Source organism: Neovison vison, chromosome 12, assembly GCF_020171115.1.
Source record: "Neovison vison isolate M4711 chromosome 12, ASM_NN_V1, whole genome shotgun sequence".
In the NCBI taxonomy this organism is placed as follows: Eukaryota; Metazoa; Chordata; class Mammalia; order Carnivora; family Mustelidae; genus Neogale; species Neogale vison.
Window position 1 is genome coordinate 108,721,444 of NC_058102.1, and position 13,337 is coordinate 108,734,780.

At 44.5% G+C, this 13,337-nt stretch overlaps 2 protein-coding genes across 10 annotated transcripts in view; both read left to right on the forward strand.

The window, feature by feature from the left end:
* Positions 1 to 5,500, forward strand: part of LOC122892341 (cat eye syndrome critical region protein 2) — a 64,756-nt gene extending 59,256 nt beyond the window's left edge. For 3 of the 4 annotated variants that reach the window (XM_044228668.1, XM_044228669.1, XM_044228667.1), the window contains 3 exons: positions 1,307 to 2,729; positions 4,115 to 4,226; positions 4,987 to 5,500. In XM_044228668.1, the coding sequence (XP_044084603.1) occupies positions 1,307 to 2,729; positions 4,115 to 4,226; positions 4,987 to 4,992 (1,541 nt within the window). In that variant the 3' untranslated portion in view covers positions 4,993 to 5,500. The remainder of the gene's footprint in view (positions 1 to 1,306; positions 2,730 to 4,114; positions 4,227 to 4,986) is intronic. The other variant, XM_044228666.1, reaches the window with a different exon arrangement.
* Positions 5,501 to 12,214: 6,714 nt separating this feature from the next.
* Positions 12,215 to 13,337, forward strand: part of SLC25A18 (solute carrier family 25 member 18) — a 29,248-nt gene continuing 28,125 nt past the window's right edge. For all 6 annotated transcript variants that reach the window (XM_044228740.1, XM_044228741.1, XM_044228739.1 and 3 more), the window contains exon 1: positions 12,215 to 12,510. The gene's annotated coding sequence lies outside the window, so the exon portion shown is untranslated. The remainder of the gene's footprint in view (positions 12,511 to 13,337) is intronic.

A 13,337-nucleotide genomic window follows, 5' to 3' on the forward strand; every position in this document is an offset into this window, starting at 1 on the left:
ACATCTCTGTCCTTCACACCCTCTGTGATGTGGCCTCTGCTCTACATTTAGGAGAGTCTGTTTCGACAGTCTTCAAGTCTTTTCCTTGGTTATTTATACTGAAATGGGTGTTACCTAGTTATCTGATTATATCTATGAGAGGAGATGAGCTTAGGATCCTTCTACCCTGCCATCTTCCCCAACCTAGTCTTCCTTTTTTTTTTCTTTTTTCTTTTTTTTTTTTTAAATTTATTCATTTGAGAGAGAGAATGAGAAGCAGGCTCCCCACAGCAGGGAACCCGATTTGGGACTCAATCCCAGGACCCTGGGATCAGGACCTGAGCCAAGGGCAGATGCTTCACCAGCTGAGCCACCCAGCGCCCCTCAGACTTACTTTTTGAAAGTGTTCATTTTGAAAGAGTTCATTTGTGACCACCAGGTCTAGGTAATCAGTCTAATACTGATTTCAAATGGGGTCTGGAATTCACCCTCTGATGAAACTGTGAATAAGTCTGTTAGTTTCCATGTTTTATGTTGATAAAATAATGAGAAGTGTAGATTTAAATTTTGTTTTATAACTTTTACCTTTGATTTTTCAACCAGCACTAGTTCATTAGTTGACTGAGATTTTAGTGGGTCTTTAAAAGTTGTAATGTATGAGTCTTTAATCTTGTCTTTATGATCTGTTTTTACATCCGTTTTTAGAATTGTATTTAGAGCACACCTGAGCAACAACTCTGTTCTACTTGAAAAAATTATAAAAAAAAAAAGACCATATTTCTGGTCTGACACAATAGCAATGTAAAGAATCCTGAGTTTGTAATTAAGCATTTGAGTCTAGTAAATTAATTTATTTGTGTGTAGTAAATTTCTGTTGTGTACAAGTACTAAGAGTGGTGGGGAAGGAAACAAAGTCCGTGCTGCTGTGGAACATACGTTCTGATGGGGCAGACGTCAGGATGCAGCCCTCTTGATATAGATCTGGTTCTTACTGTATCTCCATAAAGGACATGCGTATACCTGAATTACCTCACGCTCACACAGCACACCAAGAGAGAGGCAGGGACATCTCCATTCTTTGCCAGACTTTATGAGTAGCTATAGAGGTGCTAGGTCTTACTTCTTGGTCTATAAGGAGGAGTTTACAAAGGCCTCAACATCATGAATCCTTTCAGGGACTCAAAAGTTTTAGCTGATGCTTGAATTGCCATCTATCCGCCTCAGCCCACCTGTCCCTGACTGCCTTCATGTTCTTTTCACTACCATCCCCATCAGTATTGTCATTTCAGCTACTGAATTACTATTTTGTTCTACATTTTTCTTACAGCAGATCCCTTGCCTGGGCTTGAGGAGAAACCACCAAACATGGGTGCTTCAGAGGGGGTGTACCTCAAACAGCTACCTCACCCTACACCTCCCTTGCAGACTGACTGTACCAGGCAGAGCTCACCACAAGAAAGGGAAACAGAGGGCCCAGAGCTCAAAAGCGACTCCTCAGAATCTGGCGACAACTGGAAGGCAACAAAGAGCAAGAACACATGGCCCACAGAGAGTGGCTCTACCAGTCCAGCTTCTCAGGGTTGTATGCGAGACCTCTCCACTCTGGCAGAGAGAGTGGCTCTCCCCGAAAACGGACTGATTGTTGAAGCATCCCCTTGTGGCTCAGAAGGGAAAGGCCTTGGTGGTAGTGGTTCAGAAAAGCCACTCTGCCCCAGAGGCAAAACGCTACCAGAAACCATCCCATGTACAAGGCAGAACCCAGCCACACCTCCCAACACAGACCCCAATCTGATGGGAGGCTCTGTAAGCCAGTTTTCCCCCTTGTACATGCCTGGCCTAGAATACCCAAATTCAGCTACACATTACCACATCAGTCCAGGCCTGCAAGGTTTGGGCCCTGTGATGGGAAGTAAACCCTCAGTGTCCCATCCTCAGCATTTCCCCCCTAGGGGCTTTCAGTCTAACAACCCTCATTCTGGAGTCTTTCCCCGGTATCGCCCCCACCAAGGAATGAGGTATTCCTATCAGTCACCACCTCAGCCTTCCTACCATCACTATCAGCGAACTCCTTATTATCCGTGTCCACAGGGCTTTTCTGACTGGCAGAGACATCTTCATCCCCCAGGAAGTCCAAGTGGGCTCCCACCTAATCCAGTCCCCCCACCAAGGCCCCTCTTCTCAGATAAGAGCACCTTGGCTAATCTGCAAGGCTGTGAGACACTGAATGCTGCCTTAACTTCCCCAACCCAAATGGATGTGGTGGCTGCTAAAGTAGTCTCAACTGATGGGCAGAATCCTGGTCCAGAGGAAGACAAGCTAGATGAATCTGTGGAGAGGCCAGAGAGTCCCAAAGAGTTTTTAGACCTGGACAACCATAACGCAGCTACCAAGCGGCAGAGCTCATTGTCAGCAAGCGAGTATCTTTATGGAACTCCTCCTCCACCTCTGAGTTCAGGGATGGGATTTGGTTCATCAACTTTCCAGCCTCATGGCGTGATGCTACAGACGGGGCCTCCTTACACACCTCAGAGGCCCGCCAGTCATTTCCAGCCCAGGGCTTACTCTTCCCCTGTGACTGCTCACCCGCCTCACCATCCAGTGGCTGCCCAGCCCAACGGCCTCTCTCAGGAAGGCCCCATCTATCGCTGCCAAGAAGAGGGCCTGGGTCACTTTCAAGCTGTAATGATGGAACAAATTGGCACTGGAAGTGGAATAAGGGGACCTTTCCAGGAAATGTATAGACCATCAGGGTAAGATTACATTAAATGGTTTTTTTTGGTTTTTGTTTTTTGTTGGGTTGTTTTGGTTTGGTTTTTTCCTGAGAAAAGAATAGATGTTAGTTTTAGAAAGAAAAATGGCCTTAGAACTGAAGGTGATAACCTTTAATGGTCTGGGTCTAAGGAAAGCATGGGAATCCTTGATTAATAGAAATGTTGCTGCCTTAGAGTCCAATTTTATCTTTGGCATTTTTTTCCCTCATGAAAGTGAACTGGCATGTAAATGACTGTTCAGTTAGTTTTGAGACAGGAAACGTCAGAACCACAGTTGGAGAGCCATAAGCAGAGGTGTCCGCATTGCTGCTAAGTTCAGATACTCTGGTCAAGGTAAAATAGGTCTCTCTCAAACCTTGAGGTTGAGGGAGGTCATCTGTAATGTTCAGGTTTTATCCCTTACCTCTCACTTCTCCCCCTAACACTGAATAAAGAAACGGGTTTATCCAGGATTAAAACAAGTCAAATACAGTCTCGTTGAGAATTTTCCAAATAATGATGTTTTTAAGACTCAGTGAGGTGATCTGTGAACCAGGAGATTTTCAAACTTGTAATATATAAAAGATGTTTAAATGAAGTTGTTTACATTAAGGTTATGAAGCCTAATCTCAAAACCAGTACCATCCAACTTAAACACTAATGTGCCCCTTTTAGTGCCAGCCTAAGCTTACCTCCAAGACCTCTTCCACATTTAACATTTTGCCATATTAATTTTATACCTCACTAAATATGTTTGTTTTGTTTTATTTTATTTTATTTTAAACCATTGGGAAGGAAGTTGCAGACTTCATGACTGCATGCATCTGCTAGGGATAATGACATTCTCCTGGAGCACAATATCAAACTGTTACTCCACCCACAGAAAATAGCAGTGATAATGGTTTAATGTAGAGTCCTTATTTAATTTCTCCAGTTGTCCCCAAAATGTCTTTTACAGCTGTGTTTGTTTTATCTCCCCTCCGCCAGCCAAGATCCATGTAAGGTTAACGTATTTACATTTGGTTGCTCTGTTTAGTCTCTTAATTTACAACGTGGATTATATCTTTGTTTAGTTCCATTTTGTTTTTCAAAGATTTGAGGCAAGTTCTTACGTGTGATGTCCCAGATTTTGGATTCTTCTCATTGTTCTCTCCTGTTTGGAGTCCAGTTAAACCCATGTCAAGAGCCCTCCTAGGTGGTATCATGTACTGACTGCATCACACCTGGAGGCACAAAATGTTGCTTTCTTCTCATATCGATTCCATGATTGATTCCTAGATAATTATGGCAGTATCTGCCTGAGATTTTCTTAACTGAAGTATCTCTTTCCTTTCTAATTAGTATGTCTTCATTCATTCTTAACTGCTCTTTTCTTGTGGCTATAGAATGCAAATGCATCCAGGCCAGTCACAGTCCTCGTTCCCAAAGACCCCAGCACCAGCAGCGTCCCAGGAAGAGCTTCCACCACATAAGCCCCCCACACTTCCTCTCGATCAGGTAAAAATGATCAAAACTTAGAACTTCTGTTGTGATTCCAGGGAGCAAGAAATGTTCATTGTGAGTTTATCGTGACTCTCAGAAAATCTTTTAAGGTGTCCTGTTAATAGAGGACCTTGAACTGGAAAGTGCGTCGTGTCCTACTACCAGCCAAGGAGAAAGGGCCACTTGGGCCCGGTACTCCCAATGGATTCCACAGTGGGGAAAAAATGAGAAGATGACCTCGGAAGTAGCTTCTGTTTTGTTTTCCATGTGTTTCTTTTCTTGTGGTAACCAGCTGTTTGGGGATTGTTCAAGCTTCATTTTTCCAAATAGGCCACTAGCATTTATTTTGATATGATAGCTTCGTGTTTTTTATCTCTTTCCACCTATTTCATCTGAGAGAGACGATGCACTTAGGTTTTTAAAAGTAGCTCCCTTCAGGTGCTTCTTGTGTGCCAAACACTGCATTCCAGCTCTCTCCACTCGCTCTCTCACTTCCCTCTCTTCCTTGACCACTGTGAAGTAATTGTCATCAGCAACATCAATTTCATCCCCTAGTGTGCGGGGAGGCCTACTGCTCCTGAGAGCTGAGGTTGGGGGTCTGTGTGCAGAGGTCTGGAGCCTGATAGCCCACCCTCTGGAAGTAAACTGTGATGGCTAAAACAAGACCAAGCCACTTTCCCTGATGGAGAGGAACATGTACAGCTCTTTGGCTTATTGAATTACTTTAAACAACACAATTGTTAATTTTGCTTAATTGTCTTTAATTGTCTCTCAGAGCTAGTCCAAGGAGGAAATAAACCCCAAGGAAACAGAAAGCTGCACATGAAGACTGGAACATGGAGAATTTAGGGAAATGATCCCTGCCCATCTCTATTCCTGTTACCCTGCCACACCCCTTCACAGGGCATCCCATCTCGCCGTCCAAGAGCTGGAGCCTTTCCTGGAGCCTTAGAAGCATACTCCTTAGACTAACACCAGCTTGTAAAGGTCCTTGGTTGGGGATCTCTCGTTTGGCTGATGGTCAAGAACAAATGAACTGAAATTAGTGATGGCTGTTCTAAGTCCTGAGACTCTCGTTCAGGGAAAATCATCTTAAACTTGGGGGAGGGAGTCACACTTAAGAATGGAGTGGTGCTTCTGAACTTTCATGAGCAGCTAAACTCAGGTATATATTTGGGGAAGGGACTACTCGTAGTATTAATGTGTTTGGAGCTGGGTCCAGTTTACAGAATTTTCATGTTGCCTTTTAAAAATAATTTTTGTTGTTGGTGGTGAATGTATTGTACATAAGTGGGAAGGGTGGGTGGGGATGTGGAAGAAATGGAAGTCCTAACTGTGGTGGGCACGCAGCACTAGAGTGATCCTTATCTGTTTACAATCATGTCATACTGAATACTTCTTGGGAGCTGGAGATGAGGGTAGGAAAAGTTTACTCTTGTAAATTGTCACTGTTTTTTCAGTGACTAGCCGTCCTTTGTTCGTTAAGGCCTTCTTTCCAATCAGCCCGAGGGTACCGTTGCACTGCCCCCTGACTATTGAGTGTCTCAGTTTGGAGATGGAGTGCTCATGCACGGCCTCCCAGAAACGTCAGCCTAGAAGACAGTCTGCCTCTCATCCAGTGGCCCGGAGCCTGGATTTCAGAGAGCAGTGCCCTTCCTGATTTGCCACCAGCCCTACCGGATAGCTGTAAACCAGTATCAGGAATTGGGATCACTAGAGTGTTTTGCTTATTAGAATATAAAATGAATCATCCTCTTCACAGACCTGCTGGGCCTGTGATCTGGTAGACATCACACAAAGCTTTCTGGCACGAATCACATTTTGTGGAAGTGACTACTCAGGTTTGTATATGTTAGTATCAATAAAGAAATTGCACAGTTTTGAATAGGAAAAATGTATTCTATAGATTTACAGTTTGAATTTAGGAATATCTCAGTATATATAGTTTTAATTCATGTTAAGTGAATCATAGTAAAATAAGTCATGGTGATTTAAAATAGCTTTCAGGAACAAGTTCTTGGAAATCATTCGTCATATCTGTGATAGGAAACAATTCTACAGTATTAAATTACTTTGTTGTGGTTTTAGAAGTGAATTACACTGGATTGTTCTTGTTTAGCATTCTGTATTTGATTTTAGCTGAGATGCCACCAAAGTTAGGACTCCTATGTTTTAAACTTCGAATATACCACAAAGGTGGGGGGGAAACTAAGGAAAAATGCCCTGAAATTAACAGGTTTTTGTAAAGAATAGCATATTTTTAAGCATGCCTTTGGGATAGTAGAAAAGCTTCCATATAATATTAATCTGCCCTAGTTTCTTACAAATTCAGCCTTGTGAGGGGCCATTAGAATCTTTCCCTCCAATTCCAGCATCCTTGATGAAACATGGAACTATCATGTTTAAAGTTTGCTATGCTATGCTATTTAGGAAAAGAAACAAATTGTAAACATCTATGTTATAGAGATGGAACCCAAAACACCAGCTCTGGTGTAAAGGAAACTCATACAAATAAGGGAAAGATTATTGAGCTGGCACTGTGGCATATGGCTCAGGCAGGATTGAGAGTTGCGTAGGGAACACAGGAGCCTTTAAGGTGTGATGTGCAAAAATACAGATTTTTGTCTGTAATAGACTCCAGTTTTAAATTTGATGTGCGTTTAAGTGGAATGAGTTTTGAGGCTGTGTTCTCATTTGGTCCTAATTCTGGTTAGAAAGCTGTCACTGGCATGATCTGGTTCGAAAGCATGAAGAGGTCAGTGCTGTCCCTGTAGGAAGAACATGGTTCAGCTCTTGAGCCTAGGATAAGTTCACATGGCCGATGCATTACTCCTCCTGTTTTTGTGTCTGTGTAGAAGCAGGGAGGAGAGAAAGACCAACTGGTCTTGATAGCTGGCTCAGGTCTAGTTAGAGTCGGTCTAGACCCGGAGCTTTCTGCCGCCGACAGCCTTCATCTTCTCACATGAACATTGGTGTGAGAGAGAGAGGCCTTTGGCTGCTGCCTGACATAAGTAGCCACAAGACCTGTTCCCCTGGTGCTGAGGTTGGAGGCATTGCTTTGTGCTAAAGGACCCGGGGGTGTGGGGAGGAGTGGACCATAAGCAATAGTTGGGCTGATCTGTGCCCATTTTCCTCCCCCTCCCAGCCCCCGTTCGAGGTAACCTTTTCTCCTCTCCCAGCCCCTTACCTCGTTACCTGTTGCTAGAGAAAAGCTGTGAACAATATAGGAAGAAATCAGTCAATTCTTTTATCCTGAGCCTGCCTTCTTTCGTATATAGAGAGGTGAGAAAATGTTAAGGAAGAACAATATCAAGAACTGAACTACTGTATCATAACACTGGGAGCAAGGGCAACAGCAGACTTGCCAACCTGGTTGTGCCCCATGTGGGAGCTGGGTCCTGCATTACAGGTACCAGCAGTCAGGAGCTGCAAGACTGCTGAGCACTCCTCCCCCCAAGCAGGACCTATTCTTCTCTCCTATCTTTCTCCTCTGGCACTTCTCTTCCCAGGTGTCTTAAACAGATGCAGATCCATTTGCCCTCTTCTCCATGAGGGGGGAGTGGTGTGTGATACGTTATAACTGGAAAGTAGTGTGTGAGGAGGTCCTAAAAATGGTCCGCTGTCGGGCTAGGAGGACTCTCACATGGTGTCCTCAGGTCAGCTCTCAAGAGTCCCCAGGAGCAGGGAGCTGGGCTCCACTGGAAATGAGGAAACTCACACACCTGTCTGATTGAACAGTCCTGGCTAGCCTTTATTAGCATTGTTAATAAGTTAGGATCTTTTCCCCTAAGACCCAGGAGGAATAAACACCCCAGAAAGAAAAGTAAAGCTTTTTGAAAGGTTTCTGGTTTGGGTTTGTTGTTTGTTTTTCCCTCAGAGTCTGTTCTTTTAAAAAATAGTTGTTGGCTGAAATTTATTATGGTAGATGCATGTGAAGAGTAAGGGCAAAATGTGAAGATTCTTGTTCATATAACTTCTTCCGTCCCACCTTCTAAAAATAAAATTAAAGCCTCTCTTCCTCTCCTTAATCACACTGGTTTGGTTCAGTCAGTGCACATGAGCTTCTTAGTCACAATTCTTTTATTCCTGCTGAGCCCAAGCTCTCAGAAGACAAAACTCTGTTATGCTCCTCTTCATGTTTATGTTTATTGAAAACCTGAAGATCTGTAGGGGGTGTGTGCACCTTCATTCACTTAGACCGCAGCTTTCAGTGTCGATTCACCGGGGCCTAGCGCTCAGACCTTGGAAATGCTTCTCATTACTAATAGGTGTCATTACCCCATGGCATGTGTCTGCTGTATTATCATTTATGGCAACTCCTGGAGTCAAAGAGGATGCAAAGTGCTGTCCAAAACATGCGAAATCCCAGTGTTGCGGTCATCACCGATGTCAGAAACAAGCTCTCGTTCCATACCACTTGGTTGGATTTTCCTTCCCCTTTTTTCCTTTAATGAAAATTCAAATCTATAAATAATATACTGCTCTTAAGACCTACCTTATCTGAAATTTCACAGCAAGTCTTACCTGAGCAGTCCCAAGACAAGGACAGTTACATAGTGTCAGAATGCTGACATGCTTTCAAAGAAATGAAGGCTTAGAGTTTTCGAGCATTATTGCTCCCGCCCCCACCTTGTGACTGTCTGTCAGTCCACTCACCCCTGCCAGCTTCTGCATGGACCTCCAGTGAGGAAGTCAGCTCCATGTGTGTGTGTGAGTTTAATGATTGTTCCACCTCGGAGGTTTCTGGAATGCAGTCCCAGCTAATAGCTTTCTGTTCAACACTCTAGTGAGAATACTGGGAATTTGGGTTGAGCAGGTAGAGGCTTTTATTCCTGGGCTCACATAACTGTCTAGGAACTAAGAATGTGATTGAGATTTGCTGCATGATAAGAAATCCTTTTTCCTTTTTTAGTGGGTTGGACTCTGTAATATGGAGCCTTGGGACACCAAGCCTTGCCCTGCTTTTCATTTGGGAAAACAGAACTTGAGTGAACATTTCTGCATGCCATCTCTTATATGAAGCTGTGACACAAGCTTTGTCTCCAGGTTGGGTGTTTACCTGTCTCTGCTTTGTAGGTCTTTGCTAACCAGAAATTTAGAGGGGCTGTCTCCTCAGCTCGTCTTTATCTCTCACTGCGTACCAGGGGACTGACTGAACTTTTAAGTAGAAACGCCTGATAACCAACTAATTGTCCTGCGTTTATTTTTGGAAAGGGTGGGATGGGGTTGGGAACAGGGGGTGTGGATGTTGAGTAAGTTATTGAAATGCTGAACCCCGTTCGGTATCCTTCGTGTGACCCTTTTTCCCTAGCTGGGACTCAGGTACCTCACTCTCCTGCCTTGCACACAGCTCCTGGGAGCCCAGGCCAGTCTCCACCAGCCTGCGGCACACAGTGTCAGGGATTCTTTGCTCCTGCTGCAAAAGCCGTGTGAACTTTCCTGGCCAGTACTGGAAAGGGGAATGCTATTTATTTTTATATTGTGTATATTTTGTCGTGGTCTGCTGATTCCCTGTTTCACTGAGAGCGACACTTACCTCAATAGTTAGTTCAATATTGTGTGTTTGGATAATTTTTTAAAAGAACTTTTTAAAAAGCTTTTTGATCCTCAGAGGTCTGTAGATTTATTTCCATATGAACTGGTTATTTTGTATAAAGTACATTCTTAAAATAGCAAGGCTCTGATATGTGTGAGTTGTGTGTGTCCGTGTGTCACTTTTCTCTTTGGGACAAAGGTTTGAACCAGACCCCAGCACCACCACCTAAAACATGGCCAGCCCGTTTCCCCTCAGGGCAGGTGGGCCGTGTAGGGGCAGGCAGTGGGGGTGGGCCCTGTGCAGGTGAGGCTGGGCTGTGCTCTGCAGGGAACCTCAGAGCAGTACTAAAACCGGCTGGCAGTTCCACAAATGTCTAGGATGAAGTACTCCCCAGCTGGCCCCGTCCCAGTACCACCCACACATCCCTAGCGCTTGGTTACACACCTTTACACACTGCGTACACTACTTTTGCTCTCCTTCCAAAATCTCAGATGGACTAGGGTCCAGGAGGTAAAAAATTCAGCTTATCATAAGGGGACACCAGGCAGCTGGAGCCTGGGGCCCTGTGTGAATTACACGTGGCCAGAAGTGGGAGCTACAAGGCTACGTAAGCAGCTGCTTTATACCTGCCCCATTTATTTAGTTTTTATTTCCTTTCCCTTGGAAGGTTTTTGTTACAGGGGAGAAAGAGAATGGATAAAGTGGCCATCTTGGGGCACCTGACTGGCTCAGTCATGGAACATGTGACTCTCTTGATCTTGGGGTGGTGGGTTTGAGCCCCACTTCAGGTGGTAGGGCTTACTTGAAAAAAAGAAGAAAGTAGCTATCTTACTATCAGTTGGTTTTAGTTCTACGACACCAAAATTTCTGGCCTTTTTATGCTTAATTGGCCTTATGAAAATAATCCCCTTCTGTAAAAATTCTACCACAAATAGTACCAATTTCCAAATCTCTGTTCACGCAGGTTTATCATTTTCTGGGAATGTGACAGATCCCTCTTGGCCTCCAGTTGTGTGGTATTAGAGGTAGAACAGGGCAGAGGGAAAGGGAGAGAAAGAATCTCAAGCAGACTCCCCACTGAGCACAAAGCTCACTCCCACAACTATGAGATCATGACCTGAGCCGAAGTCAGAGTCAGATGCTTCAGTGACTGAGCCACCCAGTTGCCCCTGAAGTGTCCCTGTTGATATATTATTATTGACTAGTATATTTATTAAATAATCAACTCTAAGTGAAAATCATTAGTAAACCCCAGATTTGATTGGCTGCTGGTGAAATGGTGTTTCAGTGCCTCCTTCTGCACTCTTAGGCCCTGGGCTGCAGGGCCAGTTGTGACATCAGCCTGTTCAGCATAAGCTCTGCCCACTGTGCGTATTAGTATCACATCCTTAAAATGCATGAAGAGATTGATTCCTGACTTCTGGATTCCCAGCTGCAACCACTCCTGCTGTGACATGAATTCCGCACTAAACAAAGGCTGGCATTTGGGGACTGTTTCAGCTAATGATAAGATTTGATTTATTTTGTAGTAGGAACTTCGGTCTTAGCTGAGCGCCCTTTAGGGTATTCCCAGACTTATCTCCTTGGGACTAAAACAAAGTATCTTTCATAGATCAATTCTGTTCCAAAACTTGGTACGGTGGGCGCTGTTAACCTAGCTCTTTTTTTGGAACCATTTGACGTGAACATTTGTTAGACCTCACAGGTAACAGCTCACACAACAATCCCCCCTACTCAGTGAGCCACTTGCTTCAAATTGCTACATGAAAAGAAAGCTGGCAGGGCAAGATTTAGGGAAAAGGAAGGAAGTCACAGATTGTCAACGAGGATTAATCTCAAAACTGTGGAACTTTCCTTTTTGACATTTGGAAACATCCATAGCGCTTCTCTTCTTAAACGTTAATGTCTTCTGTCTAAACCAATTCCTGTCATTGAGGAAGGAAAGGGATCTTGATTTTATAAACAAGTAGCCCCTCCGGGGGTTCAGTTTTACCATTATCTACATCCTGTGAGAGTGGTATTAAAAGAACTGAGAGAATAACCCAGGGTTGGACTCCTGGAGGTCGACCTTCACCCTGTAATCTTCCTGTTGAGGTGAATGGCCTGTGTCATTAAATGTTATGCAAGGCTTGCCTTTGGAAGAAATGCTATTGGACCTTTTCTCCTGGGGGTCTGGATTCTAGGCCCACTGGGAATGAGGTTTGGGTTCTCTGTAGATGGGCCCTGCAGATCTGTTTCCCTGGCTTCATGGTTTTCCCTTGGGTTTTTTAAAGGAGAACGTCTGCACGTCTGTTTTAGTTCCCTTTCTGCTACCAATGCTCACTCCTCTAATTCCTTGGGCAGTTATAGCAAAAACCTTGAGTGTGAACTACCCACCAACAAGGCAGTTGGAAAATCCCCAGATTTGGCAGTTGTGCACCGAAATCCCAACCCCCTTCTGCTTCCATGACCTGCATATAAATTCAGATCCCTTTGAGAAGTCTGCAGGTTTGGAAAAGCACTACCTGCTCCTAGAATCTTGGATTTGAACCTCATTCTGGACAGCGAATGACAAGGAAGGAGTAGCTCTATTCTACCCAGTTAAACACTAGATAGAATTTTTTATAGCAGTGGAGTCAGTTCCTTGGATTGGATTCAAGGTTTTCGCTTTGGGGAGGAATTGAGTCTGCTGCAGTAGGAAGGCAGAGACTTTCAAGTGAAGCCTGGTCTGTGTGTGCCCCAGGAACTAAGATGAAGATTGACTGACTCGTTCGCAAGTTCTCAGTAAGTATTAAATACCAGCTGTGTGCCTAGTTACCTTGCCTAATTACTAATAGTGGAAAAGAGGAAAAAATAGCTGCTGCTGCTGAGTTCATAGTAAAAGGAGAAAAGCCATTCAGAAGAATTGGACTACAGTAGAGGGTTAAAAAGAACATACTGCTTAAAGTAGTAGAAAGATATTTTTCTTCCCTTTTTGCAAGGTAGTCCCTGCAGGAGGGCTGGGTGCTGTCAGCCATAATTTTGGCTGGCCTAGCGGCACAGGCCAGGGGCCTTCCATTCAGTGGTCTCTCTCCATGGTCTTCTCTGAAACTTTGCTGCAGCTTGAATTCCTCTCTTTCCTCTCACCTTGGTTCTGCTCCCACTAGGCTACGCTGCACTGATGAAGACAGGGCAGACTACCCCCAGTCCTGCTCTCTGGTGTAGTTCTAAGAGAACGTTCCCTACAGACCACATAGGTCTGGGGAAATGAGCGAGCTTGGGGCTGGCCCCACTACCTCAGCCTTCCTTAGTGAGTCTTCGCTATCTTCCTGTGGGCATGTAATCTATTGTGCTGGTTCTGAGGCTAGATTCTGGACTGCCAGCCTCACCTGGGAATTTGTTAGAAATGCAAGTTCTGGCTTATGCTGACTGAGGGTGCGTCTGGGCTGTCTGTTGTAATCAGCCCTCTGGAGGGTGTGATGCAAACTGAAGTTTAATAACACTGACCTATGGGAACTGCCCTGGGGTTTACACTTCCATCCTTAGCCACACCTCATCCCAGCAGGCTGTCGCATTCATCCCACGCCCTGCTGGTGAAGTGGGATAAAGGTTATGGATCTTCCTCCAATCCG